Here is a 13,736-nt window from a genome sequence, read left to right as displayed (position 1 = left end):
GCCATTAAAAACTGTGAGTTCACACTTGCATCTGCAGTTTGCCACTAGCAGTGCCGACACTTTTGTTGCATGTGTGAACCCGGCTTAACCAACCGCGGAGCGAAATAGTGTCTTACCACACGCACCCCAAGTTAACCCGTAGTTAACCTATTCCTCGGTTAGTTATCCTTGGATTTATCCCGAGATTGTACAACCGGCCCATGGGGGTCATGAGGATAAGATTAGAATAATTACTGCATGCACAGCGGTATTCAATCATTCTTCCCGCGCTGCATATGTGAACTGAACGGAAAGAAACGTCAATAACTGGTAGAATTCCCTCTGACATGCACGTCACGGTTGTCAGTAGTATAGATGTAGATTTTTTTTTCTGGCTTTTTTCGTGGATGCAATTAGCTTATTTTGTTTTGGAGTGTTGGCCACACTGATGCATTGTTTACTTTAAGTTTAAATACAAGATGCAGACGATCATGCTTATCTTTTGAGTGATTTGCATGTTAGTGCATGTAAAGAAGAGGTAGAAGAGCATAATTAATAATTATAAGTCTGCAAGAGACGGACCCAGTCCTTTGTTATAGCTGGAATTAAAATAATAAGCCATGGTATTTGCCTGCCAAGCAGACAGTTTTCTGCGAGAGGTAATTTTGAATAGTTGTATTCAATTAATTTGTTTTGTTGCGTATAACAAGAGTACGAATTTTGATTGTTTTCTTTTCTCCGTGTAGTTTTCTTCTAAAGTCGTGTCTTGTGCTGAAGCAAAACTAGATTTAGTAAAAGATGGGAAGAAACAAACAATTGATGGGTTTGAAGTGGTTTTAGAAGACACAATTTTGTTTCCTGAGGGAGGAGGACAGGTGAGTAACAGGCTGTAATATTCAGACCATGATGATTGTGTGTAATAACGTGTTACATGAGAAGTGTTCATGGGTAATGTAGTCTGCTTCGTGTCATAGCTGTTGTTAGTACATCAATTTTGTGTGACTTCCTTTTACCGAGCTGTGGTATGCAGTTTTGTACTGTGACACGTCTTTCGTACTGGCCAGTGTTCTTCATTATTGATTAATTCAAGTTTTAGTAGGAAAAAAGACAGAATTTAACTCAACATCGCTGCAAAGCATAAGATTGGAATGTGCCCCCAACCCAACACCATTCTAATTCTTGGTTGTGGTGAAGCTGACGATTATACATTTTTTTTTTCTTACAGCCATCAGATACAGGATACTTAAATGAAACACCAGTGATTCAGGTTAATCGACGAGGTGCTGAAGCTGTTCATTTTGTTCAATCAAAGTTCTCAGTTGGAGAAACAGTGAAACAAAAAGTAGACTGGGAGAGAAGGTTTGATCACATGCAGCAACATTCGGGTAAATTGTTGTAACATTACATCCTTTCTGCTGATCAGTGGAAAATAATTTCGTCTTGGTTTCTAATTGTTCTGTGTAACAGGGCAGCACCTTCTCTCTGCTGTTGGTGAAACTGAATTCAATTGCCCCACGACTTCTTGGTGGCTTGGTGAAGAAACGTCATATGTTGAACTTGGTAAGATATTACTTTTTAGGTGAAAGCTTACAACTGCCCTAGATGGCAGCTCAGACTTGTCACTATGATGTAAGTAATTATCAAGCTGTATGACTACAAGTGGTAAAAAAAGGGGGGGGGGGAACAAATAAGTGACTTCCGTCATTTCCATATTATGGGAATGGAATCAAAATTCTCTGGCTTTGCTTTATCACTTTAGATATTACTGAAAAGATAATCATTTGGCTTTTTATTTTAACATTTCACTGTTGTGGTCGAGTAAATTTTAGTAAATGTCATCAGTTAAGCACATGCACAATAGACCTAGTAGTTTTACTGATCAGATTAAAGGACAAAATCCAGAATACAGTGTATCACATTATTGAAAGCACTATTTTTTTCCCATTGCTACTCGGCCCAGAAGGCAGTCTACATTGAAATTTATTTGTGCCCACCCACTCCTCAGACATGCACTTGTGGGGACACTGTTCAAAAAATCCCTCTGGATGTTGGGTTCTCATTGTTTTCAGAAATTGCTTACAGCAAATCATAGTGTCCTTCCTTTCAAAAGGATACAACCAATCTTTACTGACTTATGCTGCTGCCCTGTTTCTAATAATCTCATCATCATTTTACCATTAAACTGTAATCTTCGTTAACCCCCACTTTGTTATTTGATAGACTAATCCGTAGCGTGTAAAAAGTTCTAAATTATTTTGAAATGTTATTTTGGTTGTGAGTTGACAAAATCATTGAACATAAATACAAATACTTCATTGTAGTGGCAGACTGATGTTCTGCTTAGTGACAGGTCTAGATTCATCTTTGGCAAGATTTGCTCCATATTTAGTAATTACACACCACTAAGATACATAAATGATGCTTCGTAATTTTGTTAGCTAACATCCACAATGACTCTTGAAGATAAGTTGGTGATCCACTCCAATTCAAATACTGATCTCCCACCAATATTCCGGCCACTATTTATTCATGTACATTTTTTGCACGTACATTATCAGACTGACGACTTTTGCAAACGTCATACATAAATTGAGTAATTAACATAGATAACCCATACAGTAGTGGTACATACATTCATCTTAATATTCTAATTATATTACATGTTACAACAGAGGGCAAGTAAGATTACAATTCACTGAGTGAATATAAACATTTATTTACTAAGAAGGCTTTTAACTCCCAGTGGAACAGCTTTGGTTTACAAGTTTTCAAAGCATGGGGCACCTTGTTGAACTATATCTGCCCATTAATATACTGACTATTGTCAGTCATTGTAATTTTGTCCTTTGCCTGAAGTAGTTACCCTTATTTCTAGTGTCATAAATATGTGTACCACTGCACTTATTTACTTTGTTTTTACTATTCAGAAAAAGTATAAGAAGTTTATACAAATACAAGGAATATACTGTTAAATATTTATATTGGACAAAGGTTTCATGACAGGTCTCTCTGCACCAACCTAATGGCTCTGTTCTGTAATACTGGTACTCTATTCATGTGCAGGTCTGCTGCACAACCCCACAGTGCAATACAATAATTAATAAATCCATTAATTGTTCCATGGTAAACAATTTTTAGTATTTAACTTGGACTACTTGCCAAGTGACTTAGCAGATACAAGCTACTGCTGATTTACTAATATACAGTAGTAATGTGATCTACAAAAGGGAGAAATTTTTCCAAGGTGGACATGAAGAAATTTGACGTTACCTGTTTCTGCTGATGTAATACCACAAATATTGTTTATGAGAACCTGTTTTACTGATGATAGTGTTTATACCCTGGTGCAGAAATTATGTGGTTACTTTAAACACCTATAGTTGCAGCTGATTGTAATGTTTCTCTTTTTCATAAAATAAGAGGGAAGTGTCAACAGCACAGTGTACTAGATGTGAGTTGAAGGGTTGTGTCATGTCATTGACATAAACAAAGAAGAAACGGACTGAGGATCGATACTGGTAGTACCCCCTGGATTACTGTATATCTAGAAGACTGGAAATCCATTACCTTATTATGTCTTTAACGTGAAAGTTTAGTACACTGTTCACGATTTGTCAGGTGTGTGGTGAGTAATTGTATGGATGAGACCTCAATGTTGGAAGCCTTCACTTTCTTAGTAAGCAACCCATGGTTGACTGAATCACAAGGCTTTAGTAGGTTCTAAGAATATGCCCGCTGTCTTCATACCTTGGTCTAAGATAGTGTACACTTTATGGAGAAATTCAGCAACTGCGGTAGTTGTGCACAGATCTTTCCTAAAGCCATCCTGTGTTTCTGTTAACAATTTGTTCTTTGTAAAATAAGTGGAGAGCTGAGAAAGGATATCCATTTCAAAAACTTTTCTAAAGGTAGGGATCAATGATGTGATGTAGTTTGATATCTCTTTTGTATTCCCCTTCTTATGCTGTGGTTTAACAATTCTTATTTTTAGTGAATGCTTTCTCTAATACTAAATGATTAATGGAAAATCTCATATAAGATGTGAAACAAATACTAACAAAGAGATAGAGGGGCTGGCCAGTACTTACCTCAGCTCAGTACAGCCGATAGATACACATAAAACAGAACTGAAAATTTACATTCCTAGCTTTCAGAACTTTGTTCCTTCATCAGGGAGGAGAGAGGGGAAAAAAGGGAAGAAGGGAAAGTGGATTCAGTTACTCACAACCCAGGTTATGAAGCAACAGGGAAAGGTAAACAGGGAGGGTGGCAAGGATGGAGGCATGGTTGTGAGTAACTGAATCCACTTTCCCTTCTTCCCTTTTTTTCCCCTCTCTCCTCCCTGATGAAGGAACAAAGTTCTGAAAGCTAGGAATGTAAATTTTCAGTTCTGTTTTATGTGTATCTATCGGCTGTACTGAGCTGAGGTAAGTACTGGCCAGCCCCTCTATCTCTTTGTTAGTATTTCTTTCTCTAATACTACAGTTTATGAGATGCTGTTTGACTATTTCTTTTATTCCTTTTTTTTAACTACTACATTCGACGCACCATCCCATTCAGCTGAGTATTTGTTCTTTAATCTTAGGATTATCTTGCTTATATAATTTTCTTTAACATCATCAAATTCAAAACTTGCTGCTTGAGGGGTGTGATTTGGTATCTCTTGGTATTTTTCTAAAGTGTGTGTTGGTTTTCCTGTTGGTGATATGAAATGTTTATTAAAAATATTACACAATACTTTTGGTTCTTTTATAATAATGGATAAGGGGTTGTTGTCCTTAGTTGCAGAAATCTTTTGTTGTCAATTAGTTTCCAGGACACCTTTCTTACAGTTGTGGATTGAGATATTCCATTACTGTGGACTTGTTTTCTAAGGTTTGAATGTTCCACTTTAAATGTTTTATTAGCTGTGTTACATTTTTTGTTTGAAAATGTCTTCTTGATCTGTACAGGGTATCTAGGTTATTAAAAATTTGCCTTAGTTTAACAATACTGGCTGAAAGTCTTTGGTTGTTATTTCTTACACTGTGTATTGGCCCTGTTTGCATTTCTTTAATGGGACGGCCGGAATCAGTATCTCAATAGAATGTTATAAAACTTTTCCCATTTGTTAACTGATCCTTCCTCGTAGTACATTCTATACCGCTTCTCCTCAGCTAGTTTAATTTTCTGAGAGTTGATGTTACTTTTGCTCATAACTCATTTCTTTTCAGAAGTTTTTGGTCTTATTTAAGGAGGTGTCTTTCTGTTTTCTACCTGTTGTGCAAGGTTGCCTGAGAAAGAAAAGTCTATATTACTATACTTCAGTGTCTTCAGCAGCTTCATTAATTATTGCATAATCTGTCCTGGTAGAACTAGACTCTGAGACTCTGGTACCCATGGTAACAATATTTTTAAGATTGTATGAAGTTAATACATATAAAAATTTCATATTAGCTAAGTTGTTGGAGTTTACACCAGTGTTAAGGTCTCCAAGTACAGCAAGGTCATTGGAACCTGTTTGCCTGGTTATGGTATTGAAGCTGTTACATTTTCAGATGTATTATGCTAAGTGATGGCTGGGTTTCTTCTCTGCTTATATATCTCTGGATGTTGTGTTCTGTGAGAGTGGAACCAGGACTGTCTTTGCTGTTGTACTTATCTTCTATGTGAGTGATTACATTGAGTGCACATGGTTCACATACATCTAGTTTGCCTGGTTGATCACTGCTGTAATGGTTCTTTTCTCTGGAAAAGTGTACAATTATAACCTAGTGCTATTGGCTCCTTCTTGTTGGTGAATGAGGCACAGAGAACTTTTACTTCATTCAGTAACATTAATTTTTTCTTCCTGTTCTTGTGTAGTCAATGCTGGGTGTGTGCATCTTGGTTCATTTTGCTAACATCTCGTAATTTTACATAGCCTAATTTTTCACATAGCTTTCGTAACACTGAATCGCCTTTCCCTTCAACTCTTCTGCCAGAATTATTTTTCATTGTGGCTTATTCTCAGAGCAGTCGTATACTTTTGTTATGATTCTGTCTACTGCTTTCACAGTAAGTAGGGTAGATCTAAAGCCATACTGTACAGAACCGATTAGTTTATTATATTTAAAATATTGGTTCGTCTACTGGTACATTCGGTGCTTTGTTGCAATAGAAATAATTGGGGCAAGTGAAATGAGCAGGTAATTGTCATGTGATGTTGTGCTTGTTTTGTTATGGACCAACTTTATTATGGATATTTTTAGGCATTCTGGGTACACTCCCTCTTGATCTTCATTCCTGCCAAGACACTTATTATTCTATCTTGCATCATAAAAAAAAGAGTTGGCAGGATGGTGAGTTATCCCAAAAAGTATCCCTGTTCCTTACGGCAGGATATACATTAGCACTGTTCACAGTCCTTACGGCAACAGTTTTCAGGCACATTCTTTAAACAACATATGATACTTAATCTTCTAAATATACCATCAATATGTGTATCCGATCTAAGATAGCCTTGGAGCAAGACCCCAGAAATTTTGTACTAATGACACTTACATTATTTTGTCTGGGATTTGAATTTTTATGTCCTCCTCACTAGTTCTCTTGACATTATGAAAAATCTACATCTATGTACACTCCACAAGCCACCATATGGTGAGTGGCAAAGGGTACCCTCTACCACTATTTGTTGTTTCCCTTCCTGTTCGCTGGCCGAAGTGGCCGAGCGGTTCTAGACGCTTCAGTCTGGGACCGCACGACTGCTACGGTCGCAGGTTCGAATCCTGCCTTGGGCATGGATGTGTGTGATGTCCTTAGGTTAGTTAGGTTTAAGCAGTTCTAAGTTCTAGGGGACTGATGACCTCAGATGTTAAGTCCCATAGTGCTCAGAGCCATTTGAACTTGAGGAGTATTAAAGAATAGATCCCACTAGTGTCGCGTATGTCATCTCCAGATGAACCACACTTTCCTAAAATTCTCCCAATAAACCGAAGTCTACCATTCATCTTCCCTACCACAGTCCTCACATGCTCATTCCATTTCATATCATTTTGCAACATTATGCTCAGATATTTAAATGATGTATCCAAATATTACTGGTTTGTTTTTCCTACTCATCTGCCTTAACTTAAGTTTTTCTACATCTTGAGTTATTTGCCATTCATCACACCAAAAAGAAATTTTGTTAAAGTCCACTTCTATCATCCTATGGTCACTCATCTTCAACACCTCCCCCTACACCACAGTATCATCAGTGAACAACCACATATTGCTGTCCACCCTGTGTGCCAGATCATTTATTTATATAGAAAATGTTAGTGGTCCTGTCACACTTAGCTGAGGCTGTCCTGATGATAACCTTATCTCTGAATGCTCACCGTTGAGGATGACAAACTGTATTCTATTACTTAAGAAGTGTCAGAGCCACTCACATATCTGGAAATCTATTCCATATGCTCGTACCTACGTTAAGTCTGCAGTGAGGTACCGTTCTAATGCTTTTTTGAAATCTAGAAATATGGAATGTGCCTGTTGCCCTTCATCCATAGTTTGCAATATATCATGTGAGAATAGAGAAAGCTGAGTTTTGCATGAGCAATTCTTTCTAGAACTGTGGTCTATTCAAGGACATAGACTTTTCAGTCTCTAGGAAATTTATTATATTTTAACCTGAATATGTTCCAGAATTATGCAGCAAACCGATGTTAAGGATGTTTCATGCTGTATTTTATTTTTATTTATTACCAGTTTGCAATACAACTCAGTGTCTGATAGTATATTCTGAAGCACTTCTGTCATCTTACCACCAGTTATGATACTTATCATCCGTGAACTGAATATATATATATATATATATATATATATATATATATATATATAGAGAGAGAGAGAGAGAGAGAGAGAGAGAGAGAGAGAGAGAGAGAGAGAGAGAGAGAGAGAGAGAGAGAGTGTGTGTGTGTGTGTGTGTGTGTGTGTGTGTGTGTGTGTGTGTGTGTGTGTGTGTGTGTGTGTGTGTGTGTGTGTGTGTGTGTGTGTATAAAATGTTGCACTTTCCAAGAAAATCTAATGTCCCCTTCTGGAAAATGTTTCCAGTAATTTAAATGTTACACTGTCTATAAACAGAGCTGCTATATCCTTTTTTCCCATTTCTGGCCAGTGGATTCAGCTTCACCACCTTTCAACAGGAAGGAAAGGTTCTAGTTGACAATGTACTGTTGAATGAATGGGCTTGTGGTATTGCAATGAGGGCACCAGAGCCAGTGAAATGGTCAAAAATTTCATCCAGTCCAGTCGAATATTTTGTTTCTAACCAAACAATCGCTAACACAACCAGTGAAAAGTCCAGAATGAGCCACAGAGAAGCACAATGAAAAAGAACACACAAAATTTAGCTTTAGACACAGTCCTCCTTCAGAAGCAGAGTGCACACGCATGTGTGCCAGTGCCTGTAGACAATGGCCAAGTGTTTGTGTGTTGTGCATATGTGAATGTGTGGGTTTTCTGTTTCAGAAGGAATTGGTCCAAAATCTTAACTATTTTAGCAGTCTTTTTCATTGTACTTCCTGCGGCTCAGTGCCTCCTTTACGTAGTGAACACAGTCTGTCCTTTCCTTATTGCTGTCGAGTCACTAACACAGTTTCTTTAGGGTTGGTTGGAAAAAAGGAAGTTGAATTAGGGTTTCTATTCAGGTTTAAAGGTAACATTGTAAATTCTTCCTCTTCTTCTTTCCCTGGCCTATGTCTCTGTCTTCATGGAATGGGCATTTTAATTATTGGATTTGGCAGTATTGGTGATAGAGGGTGGCCGATGCCCTTCCTGTATGCTCCCCCCCCCCCCCTCTGCCACCTACACCCCCCCCCTCTAGAAATGGAATTTGTGCACCCCATCTATGTGCCTCTAGTGCTATCCCATGGGAAAGTGTCCAGACATTTTATAGATGTTTGTGAATTGTGAGGCTGATGCAGGGTGTGTGTACCAGCCCAGTATTTGCCTCGTCAGATGCGGGGGAAACTGCCTGGAAATCACATCCAAGCTAGCTGGCACCACAAGCTTTTGTTGTTAATCTGTCAAGTTCATTCAGTGTGGGACCGGCATTCCTCCCTGAATGCAAGAAATGGCATGTTAATGCCTGCAACTATTCAGATGGATCAATATTCTATATTCGTTACTGGACGATTTAGTGTTACTGGTACCTCCCTAATATCATGTGGTGGCCCCTGCAAGCATGCAGAACTGCCACAACACGACGTGGCATAGACTTGACTAATGGCTGAAGTAGTGTTGAAGGAAATTGCAGGGATTTCCATAAACTGAAAGAGTACAAGGGGGTGAAGATCTCTTGTGAATAGCGTGTTGCAAGGCATCCTAGATATGCTCAATAATGTTCATGTTTAGGGAGTTTGGTGGCCAGCAGAAGTGTTTAAACATTTATATCAGAGTGTCAATATGGCGGGTGAGATTAGGTACCACGCTGCAGGTAAGTGTCATTGAGAGTGTATTAGCAGTGCGGCAGGTTCGTGGAGCCAGGTGGATATTCAACAGTAAGTCACAGAAACAGCAGGTATGTGCATTCATTTATTCTGAGCAAGAATTACAGCAATCGTAGTGTTGATGGCCAAATATCCTGACATTTGCCCCCAGACGCAGTTTGGTTTGGTCAAGGAAGTGTGTTCAGCTCAGTAAGGTGCCTCATGTAACGACAAGCGTGTAACGGCACCCTGTCAAGCAGGCAGTGAAACTACGTTGTCAGCACACCATCGATGAAGTGCTGCACTGAGCCTCGGGCAGGTGGTCTGTACTCTGCTGTGACAAACTCTGCAGAGGCTGGTCATGTTGGCTGTTATAGATGTGTAGCTCAGAGCAGAAAACTTGAGCATGCAGTACTGGATCAGGACCCCATTGCAGTATGTGGTAATAGTGATCCACAGTGGCAAGTCTGCAGTGGTAGTGTGTGCTGCACTGGTCAGGCGCCGACTCAACAGCTAATGACTCCCAGGCATGAACTGTGGATCTCTAGGTACATACCCTGAAGTTGATAGAAGTTGGCCAGAAGGTGTTCCTGTAATTAAGTACTGTACAGAGATGTACATATATTCTCCACCTCAATGTATTAGAGTGGATGGATTATTTTTGCTCTCCTTTTGTATGAAACAAAGGATGTACTGTAGACTTCTACTTACTTTCCACTCCTCCTAGACTTCTACTTACTTTCCACTCCTCCTGTCTCGATACATGCCACAACACAAGGTTTACGTCTTTGAGTTAACCTTCAATAATAATCTTATTTTTTAAATAAATGATGTACTGTTTATTGAATATGTATCTTAAATATCACTAATTGTCTGTGCAAGTTTGTCATATGTTGCAGCAGCCTAATTCTGCTGGAAATCGTAAGTTCAGTGATGTAACGATTAGACGCCATCAGCGCATATCATACGCATATTTGCATCCTTTCTTGTAGAACCTACAGTCTAAATCATTTGTTATGTGAAGTCTAATTATTCTAGCTGTGCACTGCCAGCTATTTTATCACAGTTTGCTACATTTTGATATGGCCAATTTTCACCCAAGTTATCTCCCTTCTGCAGAAATCTCTGCACCTTGTTTCATCAGTGGGAAGAAGAATTATATTAACACGTGCAGCCAGCTACAGTGGGAGCTCATTCAAGTCATACCTTAATTGAGAACTGAATAGAATCATTTTCACTCCAGCTGCAGCCCTTGTGATCCCCCCTCCCCAGAACAACAGTATTCTGAGGCATTATGCAGTCTTGCATTCCATTTTGTTCGGACAACACATAAAATTCTTCGTGGGGAAATATCACAGTCACCAGTTGGAAGGAACCAGTTTGACTACCAGTGACATCAGGCATAGGTGCAGCCAGTAGATTCGCAGCTAGCGAATGCGGTGGTGTCTGGTAGCAGCAGTGGCGGAGGGAACTTTGCATACCACTGTCACTTAACCCCCTTTCCTGTGTGTCCCAAATGGTTCATTGGAACAACAAATGCCACTGTGAAGGCTTGAACCTTTATGATTTTATGTCCATACTCTTTCCCCCCCCACGATATCTGTAGGAGGAAGAAAAGTATTGTTCTCTCTTCTAAGATCACATGCTCTCATAAATTGAACAGTAAATCGTACCATGGGGCAGAACACACCCCTCTTGCACTGTCTGCCAATGGATTTCATCATCTCCATGACACTTTCGTGCTTATTAAATGAACCTGTAATGAAACTAGCTGCCCTTCTTTGGATCTCGTCTGTTTCCTCTATCAATCGTATCTGATACAGATCACATACTAATAGCAATATTAAAGTTTTGGTCAAACAAGGCTTTCGTAAGCTACCTTCTTTATTGGTGGACTACATTTCCTGAAGATTCTTCCAATGAATCTGTCTAGAATTTGCATTTCCTGCAATTAGTTTTATGTGGTTGTTTCTGTTTAAATTTTTCTAGAATAACACTTCTAAATATTTTGTGAAAGTAACTGTTTACAGTGATTGTTTTGCAATCATGTAATTATAAAGTGATTGATCTTTCTGCTTATTTATGCACAGTACATTACATTTGTTTATGCGCCCCTGTACCAAGCATTGGTCCTGTGCTGGTCTTTCTGCTATTTGCTACACTTTGTAGTGTTGAGACTTTTCTGTATACAAGAGCATTGTCCTCAAAAAGCCTTATTGAACTAACATTGCCTATTACATCATTTACACTGAAGTATCAAACAAACTGGTATAGGCATGCATATCCAGACACACGGATATGTAAACAAACAGAATAAGGCACTGCGGTCGGCAATATTCATATAAGACATAAAGTGTCTGGCGCAGTTGTGAGATCAGTTACTGCTGCTACAGTGCAGGTTATCAAGATTTGAGTGAGTTTACACGTGGTGTTACAGCCAGTGCACGAGTGATGGCACACAGTGTTTGCGAGGTAGCAATGAAGTGGAGATTTTCCCACATGACCATTTCACGGGTGTACTGTGAATACCAGGAATCCAGTAAAACATCAAATCTTCGACATCACTGCAGTCAGAAAAAGGTGCTGGAAGAATGGGACCAATGAAGACTGAAGAAAATCGTTCTCAACATGACAGATTTGCAACCCTTCCAGAAATTGCTGCAAATTTCAGTGCTGGGCCATCAACAAGTGTCAGCATGCGAACCATTCAATGAAATGTCATCAATATGGGCTTTCAGAGCTGAAGGCCCCCCCCCCCCCCCCTCCTGTGCCCTTGATGGCTGCACGACACAAAGCTTTATGTCTCACCTGGGCCTGTCAACACCAACATTGGACTGTTGATGACTGAAAACATGTTGTGTGGTCAGACGAGTCTCGTTTCAAAACATATAGAGTGGGTGTGGAGTGGGTATGGAGACACTCATGAATCCATGGACCCTGCATGTCAACGGGGGACTGTTCAAGATTGAAGATACAACTCTGACATGTGACACATATGTAAGCATCCTTTCTGACCACCTGCATCCATTCATGTCCATTGTGCCTTCCAACGGACTTGGGCAATTCCAGCAGGGTAATGCAACACCCCACACATCCAGAATTGCTACAGAGTGGCTCCAGGAACACTCTTCTGAGTTCAAACACTTCTGCTGGCCACCAAAATCCCCAAACATGAGTATTATTTAGCATATCTGGGATTGGAAGACATCTCCATCCCCTCACACTCTTACAGATTTATCGACAGCCTTGCAGGGTTCATGGTGTCAATTCTCTCCAGAACTACTTCAGACAGAACTGGCGACCTAGAAACAACAGAGAGTCTTAGACTCGCCGTTTCCTTCAATGGTTCACAACTCCACAATACACAACAGCAGTCCACCCATCTCACCATTGCCCCACACCGAACCCAGGTTTATTGCGTGGTTTGGCCCCCAGTGGAAAAAAATGTATTCATTTTTCAACATAATGTCATTTCAGCTCTATACACTTTCCCCAGAGATGTCAAATAGGTTAGATATCTTTTTTATAATGAGAACTACCTAATTCCTCAAAATAGCCATTAACTGCTGACATCACATCTTTGTTGGAAAATCTTCGACCATACTAAACAATGTGGCATATTTTTTCCTATTTGCAAGTTTGGGAACAGAAAATGATCCGAGGGGGCTAAATGTGGCGAATAGGGTGCATGAGATTGCAATTCAGACTTTAAGTCATTAATTTTGGCCACTGCAATACCGTGCTTGCGAGCTGGTGCATTGTCCTGAAGAAACGATGCTTTTTTTCTTGGCCAAATGCGGCCTTTTTTGCTTGATTTCTTGGCCCAAATGTTGCTGTAACTTTGCATGATACTCGTCATTGATAGTCTTTCCTTTTTCAAGGTAGTCAATGAAAATTATCCCATGTGCATTAAAAAAAAATTACGCCATGACCTTGCCCGCAGGTGACGCAGTCTTCGCCTTCTTTGGAGTCGGTTCTCCAATTTGTGTCCATTGTTTTGATTGTTCTTTTTGTCTCGGGAGTGAAATGGTGGACCCAGGTTTCATCCATGGTTATGAAACAGCACAAAAAAATCAGCTTTGTTGCTGCAAAACTTCACTAAACACTCAACTGAAACATCTTCACGACACTGTTGTTGCTCGAGTGTGAGGAAACGCGGCACAAACCTTGCACACAGTTTTCTCATGTTCATATGTTCAGATAATATTCAATGTACTGCACTTCTTGAAATGCCTACTTTGTCTGCTAGCTCGCGCTCTTTCAGTCGACTCTCATCCAGTACTGCTTTGTAGGTTTTCTTCACCATTTTGGGAGTAATGACCT

At 39.6% G+C, this 13,736-nt stretch overlaps 1 protein-coding gene across 1 annotated transcript in view; it reads left to right on the top strand.

Annotated features, from left to right (window-relative positions):
* The first annotated feature begins 279 nt into the window (after nt 1–279).
* The window catches only part of LOC124605975 (alanyl-tRNA editing protein Aarsd1), a 72,147-nt gene continuing 58,690 nt past the window's right edge, over nt 280–13,736 (top strand). Inside the window, exons 1-4 of the mRNA XM_047137940.1 lie at nt 280–638; nt 726–854; nt 1,205–1,364; nt 1,447–1,539. Coding sequence (XP_046993896.1) covers nt 600–638; nt 726–854; nt 1,205–1,364; nt 1,447–1,539 — 421 coding nt within the window. The 5' untranslated portion in view covers nt 280–599. The remainder of the gene's footprint in view (nt 639–725; nt 855–1,204; nt 1,365–1,446; nt 1,540–13,736) is intronic.

Source organism: Schistocerca americana, chromosome 3 (assembly GCF_021461395.2).
Source record: "Schistocerca americana isolate TAMUIC-IGC-003095 chromosome 3, iqSchAmer2.1, whole genome shotgun sequence".
Lineage (NCBI taxonomy): Eukaryota > Metazoa > Arthropoda > Insecta > Orthoptera > Acrididae > Schistocerca > Schistocerca americana.
The sequence above is the reverse complement of the archived record's forward strand: the minus strand, read 5'-3'. Positions and strand labels throughout refer to the sequence as shown.